The sequence below is a fragment of the Phalacrocorax aristotelis genome, chromosome 14, assembly GCF_949628215.1.
Source record: "Phalacrocorax aristotelis chromosome 14, bGulAri2.1, whole genome shotgun sequence".
NCBI lineage: Eukaryota > Metazoa > Chordata > Aves > Suliformes > Phalacrocoracidae > Phalacrocorax > Phalacrocorax aristotelis.
The window spans coordinates 16,768,764-16,796,508 of NC_134289.1; the positions used below are offsets into that span (position 1 = coordinate 16,768,764).

Consider the following 27,745-nt stretch of genomic DNA (forward strand, 5'->3'; position numbering starts at 1 on the left):
CTCAAGGTCAGAGTCAGCAAATCCTCCTCTAAAAATAGGCTCTAGTTGCAAAGTGAGTAAGATTTCTTTTATCGTTCTGCTGCACTTTGCAGGACCCAGCTACCTAGAGCACCCACCTAAGCTTACAGGTAAGGCTAAGCAACGTATGTTTTCTGCTGTACTTCTTGTGCTCCTTTTCTTCCTGTTATAACTGAGTTTAGTACACCAGGGAGAGGACTGAGAGCTAGCAAACTTCCTAAGGTAACTGATAACCTCATAAACTTGTTACGGGGGCAGGGGGGGGAACCAGCTTAAAACTATTGCAGAGTCAAACAGGTTCTGAAAGTATAATTTATCTTTTTTTTTTTTTTTTTAAATTGGTTGTGTTACAGAAATGACTTTATAAAATAGAAAACGAGGTGCCAAAACTCTATTTATCTTAGAGATAATTTCAATTTAAATGTTTAAAGTTAGGAATAAAAAGGCAAATTTTCAAGCTTTTGTAACATCTCTCCCTTAATGTTTTACTTATTCTTTGATAATTGCTCCACCCTCTAGTCAAATCTAACTTTTCCAATTGAATTATAATTCATAGAATGGTTTGGGCTGGAAGGGATGTTCCACCCTCCCTGGGATGGGGCAGCCACAGCCTGTGCCAGCACCTTGCCACCCTCACAGTGAAGAGGTTCTCTCAGATGATGCCACGTTTTAAGTTTCTTTGGGCACACTCATAATATTTAATGAATTCTCAGCTTAATCTGCTTTAAATTAACCAGTTCAGTCAACAATAAAGAATGAGGGAAAAAATAAGTTTTTAAAAAGTCGTAAGTGGCTTAGAAATCCATTGAAATAGCTGGTTAGTTTTGAATATTCACAGCAGGAGGGTCTGGGAAATAACTGCATAGAGGCTATGATACTTCTGGTTTTAAACTCTTTAAAGACAAATGCATTAGATGAACTATTTTACAGTCCCCGAACGCTTCAAGTATAAGAATGCAGGGGCAAAATAAATGAACTGAAGTGAATGACAGCTCTTGGTGAAGACAAGGACAGGACTAAGGAACACAGGATTGTATTATTCTTCACCTAAGTACACTGCAGGTACCCCGGGGATTTGCAGTTTTGGATGTACAACACACTGATTAGTTGTTCTGGGGCTCTTTTAGAGAACAATTTTTTTGAAGGACTTACTCTTCCTCCCTCCCAAGAAGTATTTGTACAAAATTAATTTTTTTTTGGTCTAGTATTAGGGGGAAAAGCCACCCGAGGAACGTTTGCAGCACCGTACCTCACTGCAGTACCCTGGGGCGCGGCAGGCCAGGTCACACAGGAAAGCACGCAGTTCGGTATGGCTACTGCCAGCACTTGGGGCCCGAGCAAAATGTCATGGGGATGGCATATCAAGGAGCACCATTTTAAATTCGTTTAGTTAAATCATTCAACAAAGCCAGCTTTTGTTACTGCAGCTAACCAGCACTCAGCTCAACTGATGTACCTCGAGTCACGAAACACTTAGAAACCAAAGCGCTGTTTACCCTCCTCCCAAGTGCAAACACTGTGCTCCAGACAGCATGTGCCTTGGCTTCTGCAAGGAGAACTTTCCAGTTTATAAAACAGCCCTCTGCTTAGTCATACTCGAGCAGGATAAGTACTTTTTCACCCTGAAGGGAGGTATGTACCTGGCATGCTGGCTGGAAATGGAAGAACAAAACATTTCTTAAGAATTCAGGAACTTGCTCAATAGATCCTCCCTCACTATTTCTGAAGACCCTCAGTCCTTAGATCTGATTTTTGTCTCCCTTCGGCACCGAGACAGTGCTGGCCTGGGGACAGATTACTAACCTGGATTCAAGCCTTTTGCACAGTTTTCAGAAAGTGTAGGGGAATGGGCATTCTCTGTCCTTACCTTCTCCCAGGTACTTGCACACGCTTGTTACAGTCGCTGTTTCTCCACAAAGGTCTTATCTAAGATAGTTATTAAACAGAAAGTAGTAAATAAAACCAAAAGCATTATTTTTGCAGTTGTCTGGAAGCCAGGAAGGTCTCAGGTTTGGACCCCATGGAAGATACATGTCCTCTGATTTCAGTGATGTTGAATTCCACCTGATAAATAAACACAGTCAAACAAGTCAGCTCTCCATACAACATCAGAAAAGAAAACGGGTACTATTTCTCAATAACAAGCACTTCATGCACAAAAATTATTTCTTAGTCATAATTACAGGCACTTTTTTTCTACTTTATTGTTCTTTCAAATTTACTGTTCATGGCAGTAGATAAATTCAAGTCTCCAGGCTTGAGGGTCAAACCACCTACTAATTTCAAGGGTACCATGTTATCTTCTGCTGCCCTGGTGTGGGCATAAGGTCTACTGGAAATGTCACTACTTCTCATGAAAGGCCCAGAGCTGACAGACAGATAGCCTGCTTTGGTTCATTTCTTTCCCTCCCTTGGCATCTTGAAAAAAAACTTCAGCTTTCACAGCTCCGCTCCTTTTTCAGAGCTCTCATAAGGGAAGAGGTAGGAAGCAAAATCCTAAATTCTTCAAATAGGAATAAGATCGAAATCTGCCTCCACATTTACAAATAGGTTATATATTTAGGTGTTTGCTGGATGCTGGAAACTTTTCATTCCCAGCTAAACCAGAAGAATTTGCAATTGGTTGGTATTCTCAGGGACAAGTAGCTTTTAGACAACTCTGAGTACAAAACCAAGGCTGGTACGCTTGTGTACACCAAATTAAATTTAATAAATCCAGCATCAAAAGCCCCACTAGCACAGGTGACTGATGTCACATGGGCTGGGAGAACTCCCAAGGGCAGGAAACAGGGGTGGTAAAGAATTTAAACTATTCTGCTACATAAATATGGACTGAAGCAGGCATTAAGGCAAGGAAGCCCTGTGCCCGTGTCGGGCAGGACAGAACAGCTAACAGGATTGCAGTTGTTCCTTCTGAAGGAAAGAGTGAAGAAAATTGTCTTCCGTCTCCATTTTCCTTCCCACCCCTTATTTGCCTAGCCTCTCTCGCTGCACACCAGCGCCATCAGGCTCTGACCTTACTGAGCATCCATAGCTTCAGGCAAGCAAACACAGCTACACATTGGCAGCCGGAGCGCGCAGGCCTGGGGCAACCGCAGCGGGGCAGGACCCCCCCGCGTCAGGGAGGGGCGCAGAAAAGAATGGGAGGGGGTACGTAGGGCCTTGCAGACGACAAAGGCAAATGCAATCCTCTTCTATATGTGTCTGCTTCTGTCTTTTCTTCTTTCATTTAAAAAAGAAAAAATCTCTGCAGCTGACTTAGATCTTAACTCCCAGGCATAAATCTTGCCAAGTTGTTTGGCATCTTTATACACAGCACTAAGCCTTGCACAGCACATTGAGCCAAAAATATTAAGAAACATAGTATTTTGTTGTGTAGATAATGACTTATAGCTTTCAGACTCAAAGTACTCAGAAACTTCCACCACATCTGGAAAGCCAGCGTTAGAAGCGCACACACCACCACCGAAGCTCTGACGTCCACCTCTAGATATGAACCTCAGCTCCTCCCCCCATCTGTGGGATTACGAAGCTGTGGAGCTCATGACTGACGTTTCTAACGTTTCTAAAAAGCATTAACAAACCCCCTACAGATTTTGGGGCAGGGGTGGCACATCCCTCCAATTGAACAAATTTGAAAATGGGCCATTATGTTCTGTGAATTCCCAGGGCTTTCCTGAAATTTTGGGTTAATTTGAGTAGTTCAAGGGACTCAGAACAAGGTGCAGAAAGGAAGTCTTTCACTGCTGTATCACCGCTCCAGCCACTAGACTGTGTTCACTCTCTGAATTAAACAGCAGATAGACTGGTAGGTTTTCCCTTTTTTTTTTTTTTTATCCCTTGCACTTTCTTCCCTCCCTCCCTGTTTTGTTAGAACTAAAATTTAAAAAAGCTAAAGAACTCTAAGAAATTCCATTTGGCAGCTGTAGAGAGGATAGTGAACATAAAGAAGAGATTCCTTCGCTGTGCCTAATGCATGCTGCTTATCCAAATTAGCCACACAATTACTTCTATCAATGCAAAAATAGTTTAATTTTTTTTTTCTAGTGCACAGCACTCAAGAACGACTTAAAACGCAGTATAATTTGCCACAGTGTATGTCCTGAAGTGGCTCACTAATGAAAAGAGGATTAACTCCCCATTATTTTGAATTACCATTTTGTGAAATCACTAACAATATTTTCATTTATATATGTATAACCCAAGGGGGAGAAATATTCCAGCCATCCAAGTGATTAACAAATAAAATTCATTAGATAACGTGCAGTTTGTCCTTATTTATGAAGAGAAAGATTAGGGCATAAAAATGCAGATGACTGAATTTTTATCATCCTTGTTCTGATAAGGACTGAAGTCCGTGACAGCATAATGGGTGAGCGCCGGCAGTTAGGAGCTATGGTCACCCGCCGGGTCGAGACGCGGATCCCGCAGACCGTCAGGCTTAGCAGACAGCATCTCGCAGGCTTGAGCACCGGAGCGTGGCCCCAGTGGGGGCACCTGGCGCCCAGCTGCTGCCCAACCACCGCGGGGTGGGCGCAGAGAGGGGACGGCAAGGTCCCAGCCGCCCGCAAAGCCTGGCCTCGGCGTAGCGCAGCAGGGAGCAAGAGCGAGCCGTGGCTTGGGCACGGGGCGAGTGGGACGAGCCGCAGGTCGCCCTGCCCCGCTGGAAGGGAACTCCTGGCCCCAGCGGCAGGGCTCCATCCCTCGCTACGCCCCGAGACTGGGCTCAGACCTTCCTGCCGAGGAAAACCTCTCTGGGACAACGGCAGCTCCTGCTAGCTGACTCCTCTTCATCCCTCCCCCGTGAAATAAGACAGGCTGTCCTGTTGCTGGAGCTGCACGTCCAGGAGCAAGCAGGGTGCAGAGCCCCTTATGCAAAGGGCGTGAGGACTGTCCCTACTCCAGAGAGCTTTCCCATCCGGGGCTGCGTGTCCCCAGCACAGGGCCGTGCCACGAAGCGATTGCCAAGCTGGTACAGGAAAGCTGCACCGGTGCATCGTTCAGCCTGCACGAACTAGTCTATAAGACAAAGCATTTTAGCCCAAACGAAGCACCGCAAGGGGTGGGAGACTGCTCCAACGAGCCTGTGCAGGGGTAACCCCGCAATCTGTCTGCCATCCAACCATGCCAGGTAAACACCCTGCTCCCCTCCCCAGAGGTCCGCAAAAGAAAACTGAGCTTTCCCTGCCTGGGCTCCTGCTAGGCAGTCATCCCTATATAGACAGTCATCCTTATATCCACAGCAGCATAAGAACAACCTCCAAAAAAACCCAAAACCCACCATCCGATCCACTTTTCAATTTTTAATCTGAGAGGGCAGGTGTAGGGAACAGTCCTCCCTCAGCTCCGTTTGGGGCACACAGAACAGTTGGGAAGAGATGAGGTCGGACATCTTTGGTTCCTGGAAAGAAACAAGCCTTTCTGTCTTTCTCCCTGCAACCAAATGCTTCATGGCAATTAATTCCAGAGCTCAAGTAGTAAACCAGGCCCTTTCCCCCACCTTCCCCTCCTCCTAGTTAAACTCTGTTGCTTCTTACTTAGTCTAGAGTCAAATCTGAAATACATATTTTATTAGAGGAATTTCAACTGATGCTTTCCTGTGCTTTAATTCAATTTAAAAATCCCTGCAGCAGATAACATTGGCAAGGCATAAAAGAACGTAGCTTACTTAAAAGTTCACGGAGCATACGGCTTCCCAGGACAGACAGAAACGAGTATTCTTCAGCAAAGGTCTAACTTTCTGAGTGCTAGCCAAGCTTAAAACTGAGCCGGTGTTACAGTACCTCAAACGATCATTTGCAGACGTAATTGCCCTGTTTTGAGGTCTGCACTCTACAAGCAGGACTATTGGTGTGACCAATCAACGCGCCGTGGCCACCGAGTGGGATTATTGATTACATTGCTTTCTCTTCTTCCCTTCATTTCCTCCCCTCCCATTTTATGGAGCCGTGAATAAAAGCAGAGTCAGTCCTTCAGCATCAAGGCAGCAGGCTCTCAGTTAGGATAATTCCTTACTAGACAAACAGCAGTTCTTATCAAGTTCTAGATAACAGCCTATTCACTCCCGAAGTGATTTGTATCTCTGACAGTCTGACATTATCTACACTGTTGAGTCTGCATGTAGAATTAGCATAGCTCTGGCACACGAGGGAGAAAGGCTCAACTAGGGAACGGCACTGGGGGCACAGAGTCAGGACTTGGTGCTACTCAGAGGCACGCAAGACCAAGCCCAAGGTAAATTTGCCAGAAGCTGGAATTCTCGGAGCCCTTTACAAATCTCAGCAGAGGACCACTTAGCTAAACATCACCATCATGTTTTAGGAAGCTTGGCTGGAAGATAGATCCCCTTGCCAGTGAAAGCAAGCCAATTTTTGAACAAAGGTGTATACATGCCAAACAAAAACCGACTCCACAATCTTGCCTAGCTTTGGTGTAGGAAAACAGGAATCATTTGGCTTTTTCAAGATTTGCAGAGAAACAGAACATGACAGGCACAAAAGAGCCCAAACTGAGGAAACAAACCTCACGGGTACGCAGGATGTCAGTGAAAAATGGTCATCCTGCTTGCAGGAGAGCTCTACAACAGCTGCACGAAGGCACTAGCCAGATTTTTGTAATTAAAAGGACACAAACGTCACCAGCGGCCAATGCAAAAAATCATGGGAGCCACTACAGGATTTGTTGCCTGCAAGAAAGGTTGATTTTTTGGCAGGCTGTACCTGCACACTTCATAAGATCACACCCAACTCCACCTCTTCTCATTACAAGTCTCCTGCAGAACTGCAAGGTTCAACTTCTCCCTTCAAGGGGATGAGAGACAGGAGCCACCACTGCCCTGAGACGTCCGGCAGGAGAAACAAGACAGACCCAACATGGAGATGGAGCAGACAAGAGCATCTGCGGCAGAAGGCTGGCAACAGGGGAGAAAGGGAAACTTGTTTTCAGAGTACAAGAGAGGAAGATGGTAAAGTGACAGCTGGCAACAGGGTAAATAGGAGACCGGCATTCCTAGAGGTTTGCTGTAGTGTAAAGATCAGCTGCGTGAGCAGTTTAACTTCCTGCTGACAGCTTGCAGAACAAAATGTGCTTTGCCTTCAGAAACGTGCAAATCCACAGAAGAAAACCGAAGGAGACATTACAACACCCATGTCCCTCTCAATAACCCTCTGACGTTGTGCCTGGGTCTATGACATGAGTATTTGTCTGGTACTGTGCAAGTTCCAGTACTGTTAATTTGTGCCGAAGAGCTCTCAGTGCACCTTCATCCCTTGGCAATCACTCCCTTGTTTCTTCTTTACCGAGAATACACGGGTGCACTGTACCTGAGCTCCCCGCCTGCAGAATTTTCTTCAAGTAATCAAAAAATTAAAATAAATAATCTGAAAACCCCTTGAGCTAAACACACCAACACTGCATGCACGGTGATACCAGAGGGCAGTGCCACACCTGAGCTAAGCAGCGCAGCACCGCACTCTTGCAGCTGTACTGCACCTGCAGCAGCTGCTACGGTTGCTGCTGGTGCAAGGGCTTCTGCATCACGTGTATTTCACCGGGCTTTTACCCGAGATGCTTCAGCTGCCGGGGATTAGGAAAGCTAAACATGGATGCAAAAAAACCACCTGTCCAAGAGACAAAGAGTATTCTTGCAAATGTATAGTTACCCGCCATGTCCTAAGGCAGAGTCTTCATAAAGGAATGGATGAGGGAGGTGTTGAGACTAAAGTTAGTCTCTGGCCTTTAACATCACTCACCAGCTCTGTGAAAACCTTACACTGCCCTTTGAGCTCCCACTGCTCGTGGGGTCATTGCCGAGCTCCTGAGTAAGGCACAGCCTTGGGAAGCAGGGGGAGGAGGGAGACCACCTAACTGGGCTGTAACTGTTGACTCCACAGCCGAGGGAAGCAAACTCTACAGGGGAAAGTCTAAATCAGGACAGCAGCTGAGGAAATCACAGCAAACAGTAGCAAATCTGGAGCGTCACGAGATGTGTAGAGCTGTCACCAAATGATTCAATACTAGCAGGTAGCTCAAACACACAGGACATAAAGGGTGTCTGTTCTGAGCAACACAGCTCTGACAACATGGCCAGGCAAAGGGCAACATGAGTAATACTCTGATTTTAGCTAAAGGATAGCATTGCTCCATTGCTCCCTTCTATACTCTATGTTCATCGGTGCTTCTTCCTACCCACTTGGCATGTATACATCTAGGTTAAAGAAAAGAGCGAACCTGAAAAGAAGGAAATCCTCGAGGCCATCCTAGCTAAAAAGGTATTTTGTCAGTCAGTCAGTGGTGCTGCTGAAAGGCAACCTCCCATCCCTGGAAACAGCCTACGAGGTTCAGCGTGCAGGGCTGCGTTAAGATCTTGAAAGAGTAGAAACGTACACCCAGCATTCACCGGAATGGACACTTCTAATTTCCCTGAGTTGCTGAAAATCACATAAAGGAGAAGCCTTTAGGAGATTGATGATTAATCACAGAATGCCAGGCTGGAAGGGACCTCAAGGATCATCTAGTCCAACCTTTCTAGGCAGAGCGCAGCCTAGACAAGATGGCCCAGCACCCTGTCCAGACGACTCTTAAAGGTGTCCAACGTGGCCGAGTCGACCCCTTCCCTGGGGAGATTATTCCAATGGTGACTGTCCTCACTGTGAATAATTTTCCTCTCGTGTCCAATGGGAATCTCCCCAAGACGAGCCTGTGTCCACCCCCCTTGTCCTCTCAATGGGACTCCAGTGGATTTTCTAGGAAACAAGTTCCTAGCAGAGACCAAACTTTGGTGATCACAAACCTTTTGCTTTTGTTCCCGCTGCTGGTGAGCTCGTCCAGCAAGGTATTCCTCACCTACTTCAAGGGAGGCAGAAATCCAGGTGTGATTCTGCATCTGCCACAGAGCAGGTACCTCTGTCTCACACCATGCCCAGTCACACCTGGCCAGTGCCGCTCCCAGTGTCCCACAGCCGGAGCAGAACTCGCTTGCTTTGTGCTTAACGTTCCCTTTTGGTTGCGTTCCAGATTCTTGCACATCCAGAGCACACTAATCCACGGACAAGATGTCATCAGCAGGTTTGAACGCTGGGAAGAAAAATGCATACAGAGCAATTAAAGTAGATCCTGATGAGGATTACTGTACCCCAGGTGCATTTGAATTGGAGCGACTCTTCTGGAAAGGATGCCCGAAGTACACTCACGTCAACGAAGTCTGGCCCAACCTCTACATAGGAGATGAGTAAGTGTGTACATAGTACCTATGCATAGCGGATGAGTAAGTGTACGTAGTACATCTCCTCTACATAGGGGATGACTAAGCTGTACCAAGTACAGCTCACCAACAAAGCGGGGTGTTTCTTTCCTCCCCCTACCCATTCACTAGTATTTAGCAGTGGTGATGTGATCTGATGAGCTTAGTGACAGATGCCAGAGTTCAGCAGAGCAATCGGAGCCTGCCATGGCCCTTGCAGATACAGGTACACAGCGTTGGTTGCTGCTGCTTCAAGCAAGCGCTGGGTAAGTGCAGCAGGGTCTACTGTTAAAGCTTGACTAACAGGAGCAGTTGTGGCATCAGCGTAGGATGCAGAGGCTGAAGCTAGTCATGATCTATTTTTAAATGTCTCATTTCAAGGAGTAATTTGTCATTTATTGCTGAGTGAAAGTCCTGCCACAGTTACACTGACAGAAAAGCATGGCCTAGATGTGTAGGACCACAGCTTAGGTTGGCTTAAGCCTAAAATGTAATTCTTGAGAGGTGATTGAAGAGACAGCTCAACCCTCAGTAGTATTTCTGCATTTCCAAGCCTGTGCTTGTGCACGTGGAGTACTCTGCATTTCCAAATTGCTCAAGAGATTAAAACAGACAGAAACCCATGGAAGACAAAGCTACAGAGATGTGTCTCTCTGATCAGACCAAGTGTGATTTGGAAGAAAAAAACAGCCACCAAACCCACAAAACAGACTTAGCTCTGCTGAGCCCAGGACTAAGCTAGAAACAGCCTATTCTGACAAGCAGAGATGACTGCTGCAGCAGGGAGACATGCCACCAGAAAATCCCCCAACCCGACCCCTGAGCAGAGCAAGGGACCTTTTCTTACCCCTCAGGCATTACTGGTCCCCTTCCCATTTTCCTCCACACCCTGTGCTAACATGACATTTCTTTTACATCATCACTATAAGGCACAAGCAGGAGCCCCACTGGCTGCAAAGTTCTCAATAATTTCTTTAAAAGGTCCTAAAATTCATCTGTTGCCAGCTTATAAAAGAGGAAAGATATACAGCCTTGAAAGTTACACGACTCCCAATATCATCAACCAATTACTTCTGTGGCGCCAGAGGCCACAGAAAGACACACAGAGGTCTGGGCTTTAACCAAGCTGGGGCTCCCACGTTTGGAGACTGGGGGGGGAGGTGGAAATTATTTTAAGCCGTGGGAAGAGCCTGGTCAAACAACTCGGCAACAAAAGGAAAGGGGGGTTGAGTTGTCCTCTTCCCATCTTACCCTGCCCCTCTTCTCAGATATTTCTAACTTAAGATTCTGTGTAAAGAACAGCCTCTTCTGGCATTTATTTCCTACTTCAGTGTTCAAAAATCACCAGCAGAATTATTCTGAATGAATTTCCCTCTTAACTCTGTGACGAAGCTACAGCTCTGCCCTCTGAGCAAAGGGATCTAACGAGACAACGGGCCTTTGGACAGCCAGCCTCTAAGCCCAGGACACCAGCCACTGACTTTCACACCACCATTCCTGTAGCAGTGACTTGTTACACCTTGTATTTAATAAATGGTAGGAGGCTCAACTCTGAGTACAATATGAACCTGCACTGTACAAACCAACCAGGGGAACAGAACAAGACACTTGAGAGGTACTTGGAGCTACACCCACTTACACTTATTTCTGCAGCGGACAGGTCTTAAGTCAGGAGGAAAAGCAACCGTGCTTCAAGCGGAAAGAAGTCCCCCACACGACCCAGACAAAAGAATGAGAAAGCCAACAGAGAAGGAGAAAAGTGGGCAGCCAGTGGGGGGTCAACAGAAGTAAAACTTCACCAGAAAAAGAGGCTCCCTGCAAGAGACCGACTGGTCAGCCAGATATGGGCAAACGTGACAACCAGTAGCAGAAACCCCAGACAGAACCGGGCTGCAGGCAAGATGCAGCTTTCACTACCAGAGCTGAAACGTGATCTGAAGCAGGCAAAGTCCAGGCATCTCTGTATCTTTCCTCAGCCAGCTCCACATCTTACTGCTGACCAACAGCTTCCCCCCTTCAGTGTGGCAGGGGTTTTTGCATTGTTTTATTTTAAGATCTTGCTGTAGCACTGGTCGCCAACAAGCTGCCATGGAGACGTGAACAGATGTTGGGTGTTTTTGCATCCTTAGCCATGCTAAATTAAGGTTGATCTTGAAAGAATTTAGTGGAGCTCATCAACAAAATCAAGTGAACACACACGCAGAGTTTATCTTCAGAGCCTTCACATCTGTGCTTGATTCCTGCCTCCTGCATTTACAAGGTTAACAGGACTTGTGACTGCTTATGGAAATGCTAATTAATTACCCTGACTACGTAACCACATCTTCCTTCTAATGCAATACAGGCTATCAAGGAGCCCTGTGAGGCCACTCAATCCTTTTGTTACAAGGCTTTGCTGCAGATGTTGCCCAGAGGCAATGAAATCTCCAGGAGCCTGTCAGGCCCTGAATAATCAAAGCCTCAAAATATAACATGCTGTGTTCTGCTCCAATTGAAATTTTCCTCCATCAAGTTCCAAGGACTTTTAAAGACTAGACACTGGAACTTGCAGGAGACAGCCCAGTGATAGGAATAAAACATGCTTTGCCAAGATTTTGATTCATCTGCTACCAGGATTAGTGCTTGCATGTATCCTCCTTACATCCAGAAGCCTTCTAAAGGGACAGAAAGCAGCTTTGTCTTGCCCCTTTCTTTCACTGGTCACCAAGTTACTTCCATGGGCAGTTTTACTGGCTAATCCCAAGCCTGCTTGGTTCACCGCAATCACATGGAAAATCTCTGCCAGCTACGCAGTTTTTAGTTTCTCCTTACAACTCTTCATCTCAGGTAATAAAAGCAACCACTGATCTTCATAGTTCCACGTCTCTGAATTTCAAAGCATATTTTAGCTGAAGACAAAGGCCTCCCAAGATTTTGTTTTCCTCTTAACCATCCTCTAGCTCTCATTAGGATTTAAGGCCTGATCATAATTTCAGGTCTTTCTCCATTCTCAAACTACATCCCAAGGAAAAGGAGTCTGGAGTCTAATTCCTTACAGGTTAAATATGAAAAATATTTTTTCTGGATAAGCAGCTGAACTGAGCTTGCACTTCAAGAAAGATACGGTCTGTGTTTATCCCACTAGAGCCCGCGGGCTCATGGTCTTGGGAACCAACACAGGGCAGGTTCAACAAGACACGTGAGACCTAGATGGGAGTATATGATAATTAAAATATATAACTAAACTTCAGATATATACCTAACTGAACTTATTGTCACCTCTTCCCTTGCTCCAGAACAACAATACAGGGCGGCTTTTTCCAAGTGACTAAGTAGAAAGACAATTTATACTGATCTAGAAGAAAACAGACGGGACTCACTGAGGGTAGCAAATAGTTACCTCCCACTGTTTAGCATTATGAACTCCTCGGATCTACACCAGTATTAATCATACAAAAATAGGAGCATGTGCAGATTTAGATTGTAACAACACTCCTGAGGACATAGCTTCAACTCCATTAGTACGAGACTCCGCCAATTGTAACAGCAGTTTAACAATCCAGAAAATCAGATCTGTAACACCGGACCATAAACCTTCTAACGCAGCAACGGCTTCCAAGCCCAGTAACGCTTCCCCACACACCACCTCTGTCTACAGGTGATCTCTAACACTTGGTGAGCGACTGAAGGCAAGACTGGGAACTGACTGGCTACATCACAGTGCTTGATGCCTTTGCTGTACAGAAAGCAGAGATGTTTCCTGTACCTAGGCTGTATCACTTACAAAAACAACATCCGCTGTTTTAGGCTAGAGGAAAATGGACTAGCTCTTTTTCTACCACATATTATGAAGATCCTGTTCAGTATTTTTAGTGGTACCTAAAAATTCTTCTAATTCACACTGAACAGGAGGTATCCACAGAAACGGAGCAACACCTCAGAAGGAAAAGGGGATACAACGCTACAGGATCTCTAGATTCCCTCGTGCTGGAGTTACCAAAGGAAATTGGGCCAGTATTATTGGAAATTCTCAAAATCTCTCCTCAAGGAGAGAAAGAGAGAAAACTGCCAGATTTTCTTAAGAAAGCGCCAGTATTGCCTATATTGAGGAAGCTTCTCTCTGACACTGACCATCTGGTAAATTATCATCCTGCATCAAGCCTTCCTTCAGTGTTTAAGAAAAAGGAGAATTTGAGAGACACGGTTCCTCTTCTAGTAACATGTTGCCTCAGATCTCCTTGTGTTTTGTCAATCTGGGTCACATCAATCTGTAGCTTTAACAGTCTACACTGAAACACGTTTGCATTGCTCAGCCTTCGCAACGAAGCTTAGGAGGATTGGCTCTACTTCGAGTTGCCTGGTTGACCACACCAGCTGGAGGTGCTGACTTACCTGTGGAGGGAGCCGCTCTGCCCACACCCTCTGGCGGCCTTTTGGAGGATTACTTCCCTTCCTTTAGATGCACTTGGTCGCCATCACGAGCTGCCTTCTCTTCCCTTTGGTTAGCTGCTTTTAATAGACTTAATACTTGATGTGGAGGTGCAGGCTGCAGTGGTCTGCCAATTGCTTTTCCCTCTCTTCCAGCCCCACTGGTTTGGGCATCTTCCTGGTGAAAGCAGCTGGGGGCTCAGCTTGTTATGAGAGTTATTTTTGAAAAGAGAGAGGAGGGATTTGGTACGCTGGAGACAGCGACTTGAAAGGAAGGATTTTAATTCACCTTATGTCCACTTACACTGCTGCTTCCAGAAGGCGGCAGAGTTTGCTACAGCACTTGCTTTTAATCCCATGAATCTGAGCTTTAAAACTGACAGCAGGCACAGTTAAAGTCTTCAACAAGCCCTTTTGCTGCCCTTGCACAACCCAGGACATGCAAATAGTCTTTTGGGAACCATCTGAAAATGGATGACGTTTTTGTTTAGGTCAGTTCTCCCTCTTGGTGACAGTCTGTTACTATCAATATATCCCTATGTGGAAGTGATTTTACCTCCAATTTTCACCATTTAGATGGCATTCCCTTATCAAAGTACTCCCCCGTGCCTCAGAACTTTAAAAACATGTTTATGAGCCTATCTGTTCCTTCAGTAAATGCAGGGACTGATTCAGCAAAGCACTCAGCTTTTTCTTAAAAATACATGTTTTTTTAATAGTTAAAATGTCATAAAGTCAGAATGGTTTGGGCAGGGACACCTTCCACTGACCAGGCTGCTCAAAGCCCCATCGAACCTGGACTTGAGCACTGCCAGGGATGGGGCAGCCACATCTTCCCTGGGCAGCCTGTGCCAGCACCTCACCACCCTCACAGTGAAGAATTTCTTCCTTGTATCTGATCTAAATCTACCCTCTTTCAGCTTAAAGCCATCACCCCTTGTCCTATCCCTACATGCCCGTGTGAAAAGTCCCTCTCCAGCTTTCTTGTACCCCTTCAGGTGCAGTCTTCTCTTCTCCAGCTGAACAACCCCGACTCTCCCAGCCTGGCCTCGTAGGAGGGAAAAAGAGGAATATTGTTAGCTTGACTATTAATCTCTGGTAGTGAGCCAATTGCAAGGGAAAAAGAATCTGTGCCATTCCTAGCTGAAAGTGAACTAGAAATAAGAGTTATAAATCGTGCAGTGAAGTGTATGATTCATATACCCCTGAACGATCCTATGCTCTTAGTCACCTCAACCAATCAGATATTTGCAGATATTTATGCTTGATTTATTCCTTCCTTTCATCTAAAATACCGATACCTCAGGCATTGGTAAAAACTGCACGGGGAAACCAAAAGCGTTCCCCATGGGACATAACCAGGGGTAGCATGCACGATGAAACACACAAAAAATGAGGCTCTGATTAAAGTAAACAGATAATGAGGGGTGCTTCCACAACAACATCTACACTAGATTCACTTGAGGCTGGAAAGCAAACTAGTCCTTCACACAAAGTTGGAGTTCGCTGATGGCCAAAGCCAGGCCAAGCAAATGCGTCGAGGGGCACAGCAACATTTCCATTCGGAGGCATATGGGTCCCCCCAGCTGAGGGCTTAACAGCCTGTTTCTTCTCTCTGTTAACCAGCAATCAGCGTGCCACAGACGCAGCGTGACCTCAGGTTTAACCGCCTGCATTATGGCAGTGTCGGAGGCTCAGCACAGGCCACCCTGCCCAGCAGTATTCACGATCAACGGGCAAGGTGAGAAGGCAGCTGACGGGAGCGAAAAGGCAGGCAATCCCGTGTCAGTATGACAAGCGGTGGTCCAACTGCGCTGCCTGCCTAGCTCTTGGGGAAAGGTTTTATGAGAAAAAAAAAAAAGAGGAAATTTTTTTAAAGAACTGTAGAGGATCTTTTATGAAAACATAATTTTCAACTGCAAGACCGGGGGGATGGAGAGAAAGGAGAAAGAGGGAAAGTGCTTCCTAATCTCCCTATCAAGTTTGGAACCGAGCACTCTTGCTCTTGACAGAGAGCAAGTGTCACTTCAGCTTTCTTCAAAGGATGCAGATGGTAAAGCCCAAGGCAGGTACCTCTTGCAGTCCAGTGAGCGCTATTCTGTACTGCGCAGTCACTGTTTTCTCAGGTCTCCACACAACATGTATTAGAAACCTTAGGAAAAGCTTTCCATAGCTAATATTGTCCATGGTATCTGCTGGAAGAAAGGTGCCCGACGTCCTCTTTACAGATGACGTGCAATAGCTCAGCCTGCAGATTGTGCCACAGACCCACAGGACCTGCACTGACCCTGCCCCGCTCAGCCAGGGCAAATGTTTTACGTCTTGGTTCAGCTAACAGGTTCTACAAACACCTGCACGCAGCACAGGCCGAGTATCTATTCCAGTGAAAATGTGGAGATCTTAACAGATTTGAGTGCTCAACACTGAGCATTCATTTTCCAGAAGTCTTCTGGATTAGCAACGTCAGCAGAAAGAAGAAAATGTGCATCCATATTATAAAGAAAAAGATTATACTGGGCAAGGTTACACTCAGTCCAAAATGATATTGCTGAATCAGTTTATATATCAAGCGTAATTAAAAAGCAGCTAACGTTTTAAAATCAGCATATTCCAAGCATTGAGGAAAACAGTACAAATTCTTCAGTGCCCAGAAGAGCGGAGTAGATAACCCTGTGAGTATTTCCTTGGTACACTTACGACTTACTTCAAAAAGAAGAGATTTCACGGAAGATTATTTAGTTACATCTGAGCGTTTATGATGGGCTCTTTCCAACAGCATTCAAAGTTGATCCATTGCTGCTTCTTATTCCCTTTCCAGCCCAAGCCACGGGAAACAGAGCGAGCCAACAGAGTAACAGTATGCATCTTCCCAAACCCCACCAGGCTAAGGACCGGGCAATACTGGTGCAAACTGTGATGCAAAATGAACACCTAACTGCCTTGCCTTTATTTAAATAAAAAGGAGGAGGATTATTTTATCCCGGGCCTCAAATTCACAGTACGCAGCTAGAGGTAAGACTGGGAAGTGGAGGGGGAAGCTCCCAGGAGCTTGGCCACACTGAGCCGACTGCTTGTGCAGTTCGTGAATGACAGCATCCCATCTTGTGAATACCTACGGGAATACTGGGGCCGCTGAACACTTAAACGTGAACTCCTGAGACACAGAGCAAGGCTGTAAGTGTGCCCATCACACAAATGCAACAGAGGCACCCACTGTGTCAAAAGGCAATCTCTTGAAAACCTGATCAAGGAAACAGGAAAATTGGATTTCAGATGAATGCAAGTGTCAGATGTTAATGACTGTCATGTGACCTACTGACACTGTCCTTGTTGGAACAACTGCATCTCTTCCTCCAAAATGCTATTTATTAGCCTGAGCAGTGCTTGCAGAAACCTAAGTTTGGTAGTACCACAGTCCATCAAAACTTTTGTTTTTCCACTGAGGTCCTACTTGCTATTCAGCACTTGCAGGGGTTCTAGTTGAGCCCAGATCTCTGCCCTGAAACCATCAGCCTTCCACGGTTTGTTGGACAGATGTTTTGGACCAAGTCTGGTGAATGGAAAATGTATTTTCTCTATCCCAGCATCAGGGAGGCAAGACAAAGCAAGGCTTAATTTGAAAGCAGAATCTGTAATTCACCTCAGGCACATCAAAACTAAGAGTTCTGCTCTTTGCAACCACCGCACCTTTACTCTTCAGCCAGGACATTTAATCTGCTTTTTAAGTACTGGTCATCCTTATGTTCCTTCAGTTCATCCTCCAGTTCAGTCCAGAACTGAAGTGCCTTTGCTAGCAAAGTGTATGGAGCATACCCACCCGAAGAGAATCCTAAGGCATGAGTCGTCTAAAGGGAGGGAGAAAAAGAAACATCTTTCTAGGTCAATCACTGCAACAAGAATACAATGGGAAAAAGCGAGCATTACTTAACCTGAGGTGAAGGTGGCAAGTCAAAGCACTAGCAGCAAGATGCTGCTGCTTCTCTGTCCTCTGGAGTCAACTGAGCTTAGACAGGCATCACCACATTAACCCGAGTTTTTACTTAGTTTTTAAATCATCGCATAGGGGAGTTAGGACATTATTTCATAGCAAAGATGCCAGTAAAGTCAAGACATTATCATGCCTGACCAGAAAGGAATTTCTGCAGGGAGAAAGGTCTACTCAGAACAGCCAGTTAAACCCTGAGTTTAATTTGAATCAGAAAGAGCACAGGTAAGACCTTCAGTATCCACATCCCAGTTAAATGCTCTAATCCCTGGGTTCTTGGCCACACAGAGGGGGATTTTGACTTTGACGGAGGCCGGGAAGGTGGGGTCAACTTCAAGCCATTCTGAGCTGCCATCACTAGAATTACGAAACACAACAGGTAGCTCCCTGGGCGACAGCAGCTGCGTTTACACATTGAAATGTTCAGGCAACGTTCACAGAGAGGTACTTTTGGTTGGAAAAAGCTCTTTCACATCATGCACCAATTCATTCACAGCAGCAGTAGTTACGTGAAAATACAGTAACAGAAAAAAGCCTCTGCAAATTTTTTGTAAAAAGCTCACTGGTCTTCCTAGGCACTAATGAAACTTGACAGCTTTTCCAGAACAAAACTTTCCAAAATTAAAACCTTTCTGTAATGGAGCAAAAAAGTTTTTACACGCCCATCCACAAACTCTGCACTGTGTGAGGAATTTCAGGCTGCTGGCAAGCACTTAGAGAGGGTATCGGCACACAAAAATCTAGGATTTCCTCTCTTATCCGACTTCCCCTGTCCAAAGGAAGAGAGAACAAGAACAAATTAGAATACTGAGCTAAATATATGACTTCCAGCTTTCACAGAAGGCTAATATCCAATTGCCATATCTAGTCCTTTTTGCTTTAGACGTCTGGTTTAACCAAATGTGACAGTAGAAGTAAACCTGGTAGGGAGCTGTGACCACAGGAGGGTGATTTTCGAAATTATTTGTATTTTTAAAAACAGAAATGGAGAAAAAAAACTCAGTACCTTCTTTTAGGGATGAAAAGCTTCTTTTTGATTCCCAGATTATCTTACTACTCACATACCCACAACTTTTTTATTAGTTTGGCAGTACCAATTGATGGGACAGAAGGGGAAAGCAGCATTCGTGGGTCCTATTTCAAGTTCTGCCACTGATTTGCTTTTATGACTTTAAATAATTTATTCTATTTCTTTCTGTATCTCAAGTTTCTTCTTGTACAAGATGGATAGAAGCCAGTATTGCCTACATTACAAAGGTGCCAGGAAAATAAATTCATTTTGAGGTTGCTCTAAGGACCTGGGAGAGATAGTTATGAAATCCAGAAAAATCATGTGCTCTGAATGATGGTATCTTAAGATCTTTACAATGGTAAATGATGCGCTTTTGAGGCATTATCAGTTTCATTAACATTTGGAACGTACCAAATCAGAGAATTTTTTTATTTCCTGTCTTGCTGGCTAAGAAGCTTCTTCACTTACATCACAGCTCTTGTTTTAACAGGAAAACTGCGTTAGATCGCTACAGCCTTGAGAAAGCAGGCTTCACCCACATCCTCAATGCGGCCCACGGTCAGCGGAACGTGGACACGGGACCGGAATACTATCACGACATGACTGTGGAGTACCATGGAGTGGAAGCAGACGATCTCCCCACTTTCAAGCTCAGCCAGTTCTTTTATTCAGCTTCTAAATTCATTGATAATGCACTTCAGGATGAAAGAAGTAAGGAGGATGCTGAAAATGGTTAAAAACAGTATAGTATTTACTCCATCTGATTATAAGCACAGTTCCACAGCATTCAGCTTTGCGGGAACGAACCAAGCCCAATACAGCTTAACAGAGAATATGAAACTCGTAGCACGGAACTGGTTTAAGAGAAGGCAGTGATGTAACTAGGACCTTTCTCATGGCAGAGCTAGTACCAGCCCAAAAGCCCCTTACCAAGCACTATTATCAAAGTCCGCATCACAGCTGGCATTAAGGTCTTCTGTCTGATAGAGGTTTTTTGTTGGGGATTTGACTCCTTCATAAACACATCAGAGACAATCAGACATTGCACAGGTTCCATGAATTAGCTGTCTTTTCCTCAGATTAGTCCCTATTAGGAAAGGTTTAATGAATATTGGTTGCACAGCGGTGAGAGTGGAACATGAGCACTCTGCAGAGGTTCCATGCTGCCACTCTGCAGCATTAGATTCACTCTACAAATATAAAAACCACCTTCCTACCTGGCCATCAGATCCACCCCAAGCTGTAACAGATTTATCTTCTGCCATATTCGAAGCAGCAGGGGAGTGAAACAACTCTGACAGCAGAGATCTAGAAATATTTCATTAAAGCCTTCGTAATTTCTCAGCTTGATTACTACAATTCATTATTTGCTGACCTCCAGCAGTGTTCTATCAGAAAGCTTTCCACTGATGTGAAGTGCTACAGCCTAGGCCTCATACTGGCTTTCAGTGTTACTCCTACTCCTTCCCCCCACATGCCTTTTTTTTTTTTTAAATCTCTACAGGATATTTTACCAGAAACCAGCTGAGAAGACTTTCCTGCTGACCTACAAAGACCTTAATATCAGAGGGTCACATATCAAGTTTCCAGCCTCGTGTCAGCTTCTGTTCTTGGCTGTTTAGCTCAGCTGTAGCCAGCTACTACCCGGCTTGTCCCCAGTAGCCAGGCAGGTCTTTACAATTTTGCCCTTTCAGCAAGCACAGTCTACAGCAACAGTTCCTTCCCTTGTTCAGGAGAAAGTCTTGAAAGCAGTTCAGTTTTAAAAATCAAAGTCCTAATAGCAGGAGAACCTGCTTCAGGAGCTTACTTGCTTGTGAAGAAAGGTACCTGGCATTTCAAAAAAGCCCATCTGAAGCAGTGCCTTTGGGAAGGAGCGGATAACTAATGCGCATCCCTGTCTAGCCATGGCTGGAGGCCAGAGGTCAGGATCAGACTGGAGTAGCTGAAATAAGAAATGCAGGCTCCCGCGCTCCCGTCACCCTCCTGTTCCCCCAACACCTTCATCTGCTGCACAGAATAAGGAATCGAGCCCAAGGGAAGAAGCAAGGCTAGAAAACACACTTGCATCCCAATAAATATTGAGGCAGGGAAGAATGGGGGCGGGGGGGAAGCATCAACCTTTTCGTTTCAAAACCACATCAAAGTCCAGGAAGTTCCGAGACAGTATCAAGCACCAGTCCAGCACTGAAACACAGGATCACATCAAGGAGTGACTGGATGAGCTTTGACAAAACAAAGAACCCATCTGCACTTAAGCAGATACTACCAACTGCAATGGCTTCTGTAGCTGCGCGCTGCCTGCCACAGTCACACGGTTTTTAAACAAGATAGCTACGGTCTTTTCTGACGGAGACCAATAAAATAATTACTGTAACACTCATGAAGAAAAAGAGCAAGCTCTTAACTTTCTCATGAGGGAAAAGTACACTCAACATACATCTCCCACCCCAAAGATACGCGTAAAGGGGCACACGCTTGGCCACGAAGAGACTGAGGTTGAATGCATGACAATAGCGTTCCAATGCACATTTACAGACAGAACGACTCCAGAAGCTAGACTAGACTGATGCCTTTTACACTTACAGGAGAAAAGACTAGAGGCAAGTAACTAGTGCTCTCCTCCAGCAACATAAACGCATTATTGGTGAATGCGTATGTAGTATGGAAAGGTGCTTCATATTCCTAGTGCCTCACGAAAGGACTATCTGCGTGCATCTTCCTGCCTGACAAATAGCATCCCAGGTTCCTAAACCTGACTGTAGAGTAAGTAACCAAAGTACTTATCTCCAGTGGTTGTAACACGGGACTTGAGCATCTGGTGCTAAATACTTCTGATCAGTAACACCATCACACTCATTTGCTACTTTGCATTAGAACTGAGCAAATGCAAAGAGAGGGAAAAGGGGGGGAAAAGATGAAAGTTTCAACCTGTGTGACCAGAATGTATGTATTAATGAATCTGCATTGTTTGGGGAGTGACCTTCAGCCGGCCAAGCGATCAAATTCATTGAATAGACGTCTTCATACAACGCTTTTTGCTGGGAAGCTGCTCAGTACAACCTGTTCAAATAAGTTGTCGGGCAAATGAAGAAACTTCTATTTCTGCAACAGGCCAGAAAGCTTGGCAATTTGGTTGCTGCCAAAACACAGTTCTAACGCAGTAATTCTCACTTAACCTTGAAAATTTCTGTGACAGTGAAGAAAATCCCTGATCAGAGCAGTATTTGCAGGCTTTAAGCATGGGCAGATGGACTTCAGAACAGTAGAAGTAGCTCAGTTAGAGTAAGTTTTAGAGGCAGACTTGAACTGTTCATGATTATTCATGCTGTCATTCAGCTGTGCATAAAGGCTTCCCAAAACATGCAGGACAAGCTTAAAATTTATACCAGTGAGGCCTGATTAACCTGAAAGGAAGACATTATTTTAAGAGGTTTTTAAGTTCCCTTCTATGCTACAGATTTAGTACTCATTCCCTTGGAGTCTTAGTTCCTCAGAACGTAGAGGGGAATATATTTTTTTTTCATGTGAAGATGTCATGGGAAAAAATACACCAAAGACTGAGATAAAAGCAACGTGAGAACATGAGACCGATACAAAGACCCAAGACACTTGACCATTCACCACTCCATCTGTCTCCGGACAAGGAGTGCCGCATCTAGACAGATTTTCAAGAAACACAAGCCCAAGCCAAGTGACCGAAATAGTTTGGGGACCTGTCACCACTCAGCAGACCTCTGGCTCTGTGCACTCACTTTTTGCCTTCAGCCACACCTTAAAGGATGTCAGCGGTCAGAATCAAACACCGCAAGAGCAGAGAGAGGGTTCGGACTGGTCCTTGCGTCAGAACTGAAGAGACCATGAAATAGTACAGAAGGGACATGGCCTGCATTTAGCTGCTGGAGGCAGTCAGATCTTGGATATTCACATGCAGGAAAGGACAGCCTTCATTTTCCTACAACCAGGAGACATTTCAGAAAATTGTACAGCCATTTTTTGCCTTTGTTAACACAATAAAATAACTGTATGTTTTCTCCTAGATCCCCTGCATTTGCCACCCACATAAAGCAAAGCCTTCCTTGTCCTATCATGTATTTTATCACCTCAACAGCAACCCATTTACAAGGTGGGAAGCTCTAAAGTGAAGCATGAAGAGCCGAACAAATGAGAGTTTTCATCCGTTTCAAATATTTGCAGTAATAATAGAAGGGATTATCATTTTCCAGGAGAGGAAGAGGCACTTTTAGTTATCAGAGAGACTGGAATTTTGCCAAGATGCCTCTAAGACTATCTGCTGGGATTAGGACGCAGACTGTAACCATTAATCCTCTAGTGTTGGCAGTTCCTGATGCATCTGTTACACGGCAATGCTACTAGTGCCAAGCCATTCTCTTGTGCCTGGAAGCAAAGGAGTTAATCAGCAGGAGTCATGGCTTTGCACCCAACACTTCTCACTAGGCACAGCTAACAGAGATAAACTATTATTGGCCCTGATAGGACTCTTTTTTTTTTTTTTTTTTCCTGTGGCAATTCAGCTTAGCAGGGTGTTACAGAGAGTGCTCCAAATCTACTTCCTTCAGCAGCTCAACCCTTTGTGAGACCCCCTCAAGGGCTCCAAATCATTTTGGGAAATCTTTTGAAGTGTTTCAGAACCTGTCAGTCAGACCTGAACCCACGTACTGTTCTCCTCCTCCACCCCCCCAGACGCAGCGAATGGGGAAGGTTCCACTTTGGCTCACACCCTTGCTAGTACCTGAACCCAAGGACTCTCCACCTCTGGAAGTCCAAAGTTAAACCAAGCCGTGTCACAAAGCTCAACCTTGCGGCACGTTTATTCAGAACTGAGAACTATTAGCAGAGACTCCACATTCACGGTATCCGAGACAGGCCACTACTGCAGGGAGGTGGTCATACGAAACAGAGGTGGCGTGGGGGGGAACGTTACTTTCATTCAACGCGACAGGCAAAGGGCGACTAGCCAGAGGTTTGTGAAGCTTTTCTCCCGTTTCAGAGGTGGTTTCTTTCTATCCCCCTGGTTACATGCTTAGGAACTTCTACGGTCCTTCTTATCCTCTGCCCTCAAAAAAAAACCACCAAACATCACTGAGCCTTAAAAAAACCCCCTACAATTAGCTACAATTTACAGGTGAAGTATCTGGGCATAAAGTGCTGTGATCTAGATCTTGAAGGACATTATTGTCAGAACAAAAATAGAATTCAGTTAACTTGTGTGTCTAGCTGGTAGAATTGAGAAAGGCGCCTCCGTACACCCCATTTATCCTCACGGAAGGATGTTTCGATAGCATACCAAACCCTCCCCGCCCTTGTGCTTTGGTCATTGTGCCCCAAACACAGAATTGCATGCACGCTGCTGGCGAGGCCCGCAAGATTAGACCGCAGCAGGGCTTGCTATGTCACTTAATGCAAGGCTGCAGCCCCCAGGCCTTCTCTGCAGCCTTTGCTCACAGATGAACTTGAAGACACCTGGTTTAGGATTAAACGGGTGATCTCCAACGTAGAGGGTGTTCCGTTACTACAGTAAGACTTACAGCTTTGGTTTCCCCACCTGTAAAGCACTGGTAAGGGCAGCCAAAGCGCCAAACCTTCAGTGTCAAAGAAAGAAATTACCCAGCGTGACCTCCGCACCGTCTCTCTCTGTTTCTGCAGACAAGGTTCTGGTTCACTGTGCCATGGGTCGCAGCCGGTCCGCCACGCTGGTCTTGGCTTACCTGATGATTTACAAGAACATGACAGTGGTGGATGCCATTGAGCAAGTATCAAGACACCGATGCATCTTGCCAAACCGGGGCTTCTTGAAGCAGCTGAGAGAACTGGACATAGCGCTGGCGCTGCAGAGGAGGAACACCAAGAACAGCCGACCGCCCGACGCCGAAGAGAACAGTGCCGCGGTCTAGCATTGTTCCTGGCAGCGTTGTGCTACTGGGAAAGAAGCTCCTTAAAAGGAGGGGAGGGGAAGGTGTAGTTAATTACAGTCACAAGGATCATTTGTTATTTGGAAGGAAAAACAAAGTCATTTCAAACACTGTTAAGACGAGAAAGAAGGGAAGCCAAATTTAAACCCCATCATCTTCGAATGTTCCAGCCTTAGCAGAATTCTTTGAAACATCAACAAATAAATTTTATCCTCTGTAAAAAAGCTTTTACGCACAAAAGCAGGCCCAACTTAAAGAAAACCCTCTTCTAGCTGAGTATCCCCAAAATCCCGAACCTAATCCAAGCACATGGCCTTCAAAGGAGTGGAGCTAGGCATTGCCGAAGAAATTTTGCAGCAAAAATACTGAGATGGGAGCAGCACAGAGGAGTTGTTGGGTTTAGTCTCAGAGTCCTGAAAGATTTCACAGGAGTTTGCCTTTTTGGGCTGTTTCCTGGCATCTCTGTTTCTTCTTTCACAGTAATAACTTAGGGCAGCAAGGCGTTTAGAAAGCCTCCAGATGAGGATCAACTACCCAGTCTTCACAATGGACTTCGCAGCAGCCCATGCAAACTAGGAACAAAGCAAGACCCTAAAGGTCAGATGCATAAGGAGATAAAATGGACAATTCAAGGAGACACACATATGACATTTTAACGGTTTCAGTTTTGTTTTTCCTGAATGCTTTAACTGCCTGAATTTTGTAAAGTCCTATACATATGTATCCAAGTCAATTTACTAGTCCACAAAAACCCCCAAATCACAACGTGTAACAGTTTTTTTTTTCCCTGCACTTGGAAAAACTAACAGCTAGAAAAATAGGACATCCTTTACATTGCTAAGAGGAAGTTCAACACTGAACCTGCCCAGCCCTAACAAACCCCTAAGTAGCCATAGATTATAACCTGTTTTAATGAGGTTTTAGTTTTGATTAAGAAGGCAAGAGACACAGTCGAAGCCTTTAAAAAACATCTCATAGCGACCTGACTGACAAGGAGACAGCTGCTGCTGTGCTCCCAGACACCGCTGTTCATATTTACCCAGCGTTTCCTCCTATCCCAGCTTTAGTCCCTTAATACATTATTGTGCTCCAATACAGTTGCCAATAATTGCATCTATTGACAGCAGTCCACGTATACAAACTGGGACACCGGACCTACTCTTCTGCCTAAACTTAATCAATTTACTCTATTTGATACAAATTATCAGTAACTGGGTTTTGACATGAGAGTTTTGCCACCCCAGCAGTATTTGATAGCCTTAAAATATCCTGTTGAGGAGGGATCACAATTAAACCATGTTTACCTTTCTTGCATCTGCAAAAAGGCCAAGTCATTACCTCCCTTCTGGAATTTGGCCTAATTCAGTGTAGCAGGTAAGAGCTACTTACTGCCTCAGTGCCCAAGAGGAGCGACCCAGGCACCGGGGAGCTCTCGTGGTCTTCAGCAGCTGACAACGGGTTTGTAGCTTCGGCACACTATGGAGTGTAGGAGTCTTGGGATACTTTAAAAGGAGAACGCAGCGCAGAAATGCGCCACTGAGAACAGCGAGTATATGCTACAAACCAGAGCTGAGCTCAACTTTAAACCGTTTTTTGCAGATGTGAACAGCTCTTTACAGGCTTAGCATCTCTAGTGTGAAGGCTTTCCTATTCCTTCACTTCCTTTTGGGGCCCAAAGCCCAGTAGATCATTCCTCTCCAAAGAGTAACCATAGCCAAGGCTGCAGGCACCCATAATGCAATGCCTTTGACTTAATTTGTATTTATCTGTACAATAAAGACCTTATCGTCAAATCCTCAGACACAGAACACAATAAACACAACTAGACTAATGTTAAAACACAAGTTAGACATTGCAACGTGAACAATATTCATGATAAAGATACTCCATTTGCTCTAAGTCCCAGAGTTTGTGTATCCCTACACCTGGATTGGGGGGGTGGGGAAAAATCCAGAAATAAAAGGAAACTCAAAGGAAGCCACATGACACCTAAAAAAATAAATGAACAGTCACAATGTGGGTTTTAAAGAGTAAAAAAGTATTCTCAGAAAGGCTCCCTCAACTCTTTCCATCTACTTCCATGAACCTTCAAGCATGCCTTTGCAGAGCACCTTCCCGTCTACTGCAGCTTCATTCACGGCCCAGAAATGCAACAGCTCTCCCAGCCTGGTATCCAAACCTGCCCTTCGGACACAAGGCCCTGGCCTTTCACCTACCCCCACTGCGAAAGCCGAACTCTCGCCCCCGTGGCAGCAGCGCGTTTCTTAGCATTAGCCTTACGGAGTTCTGCACCACGCCTTCTACTAACATACAGCAAATACCTAGCAGGATTTCCCACAGGCAAGTTACAGGTTACCTTCTCTCTTTCATCGTGCATGGTAGGCTGATGACCGCTGCAAGTGGAAGAGGATCTATAGTCAATTTACACGCAGAATTGTATTCGAACAAGGTTTTTTGGGGCCTGGAGATGGGTGTTTATTTTGCAGTCTGACATTTGAGTGAATACACAGGAAAAATGTTCATTTCCTGAGGCCCAGCTGCTTTTGGTAGAGACTGACAGAACTTTCAAACAGCAGCCTCCCAACTACTGATAGAAAGCGAAATACTAGAACTCCTAAGTAGCTCCCACTCATTTTGTCCTGCACCACAGATTAGGAAACTGGCACGCGGCAACACTGACACAGCAATAGAAGAATGTATTGACAATTTCCAAAGGGCAGGATTCCAAAGTCCTCAGAAAACAGGAGCTGCTATTCTTGCGCGGTGATGAAAAATAGCACAAAACTGGTTTCTCAAGAAGCAGATCTATAGAACCCGGTATTCCAGTGTTTCTACACATACTACTTGAAGGCCTTAAATATGGCTTAATTAAGCTTGTTTCTTCTTATTTAGTAGATGGGCAAACAACTACCAAGAACTTAAATTACTCAACTAGAGTTATGATAAAACCAGAACTGTAACCGTACCTTGTATCTTCTTAGAAACTCCCTCCATACTCCACAAAGCTCAACCAACCACTTGATCAATCCATACCGCAGAGCTTCGCTAAGGAACAGCCGATGTCTGTTACTAAACAGGTCATAAACAATGCTGTAAATGCACAGTTTTAATACAGAGAAGTATTAATAGTAAAGGGAAGGGAAAAGTTGTGT

General features: G+C 45.1%; 1 protein-coding gene across 2 annotated transcripts; it reads left to right on the forward strand.

Moving 5' to 3' along the window:
- DUSP29 (dual specificity phosphatase 29) lies at positions 1-27,745 on the forward strand. 2 transcript variants are annotated; one of them, XM_075109501.1, is made up of 4 exons: positions 1-128; positions 9,034-9,247; positions 19,154-19,374; positions 24,328-27,745. In XM_075109501.1, exons 2-4 carry the CDS (start codon positions 9,072-9,074, stop codon positions 24,573-24,575), a joined length of 645 nt encoding a protein of 214 aa, XP_074965602.1. In that variant the 5' UTR covers positions 1-128; positions 9,034-9,071; the 3' UTR covers positions 24,576-27,745. The 2 variants fall into 2 exon arrangements, with proteins under 2 accessions (XP_074965602.1, XP_074965603.1); XM_075109502.1 differs by lacking the exons at positions 1-128; positions 9,034-9,247 and adding an exon at positions 9,445-9,525.

Excerpts from the sequence above, each read along its gene's own strand:
- DUSP29 (XM_075109501.1), top strand. The coding sequence starts at position 9,072 with ATGTCATCAGCAGGTTTGAACGCTGGGAAGAAAAATGCATACAGAGCA. Across the intron at positions 9,248-19,153 it reads AACCTCTACATAGGAGATGA|GAAAACTGCGTTAGATCGCT; the intron begins GTAAGTGTGTAC and ends TTGTTTTAACAG. Across the intron at positions 19,375-24,327 it reads TGCACTTCAGGATGAAAGAA|ACAAGGTTCTGGTTCACTGT; the intron begins GTAAGGAGGATG and ends CTGTTTCTGCAG.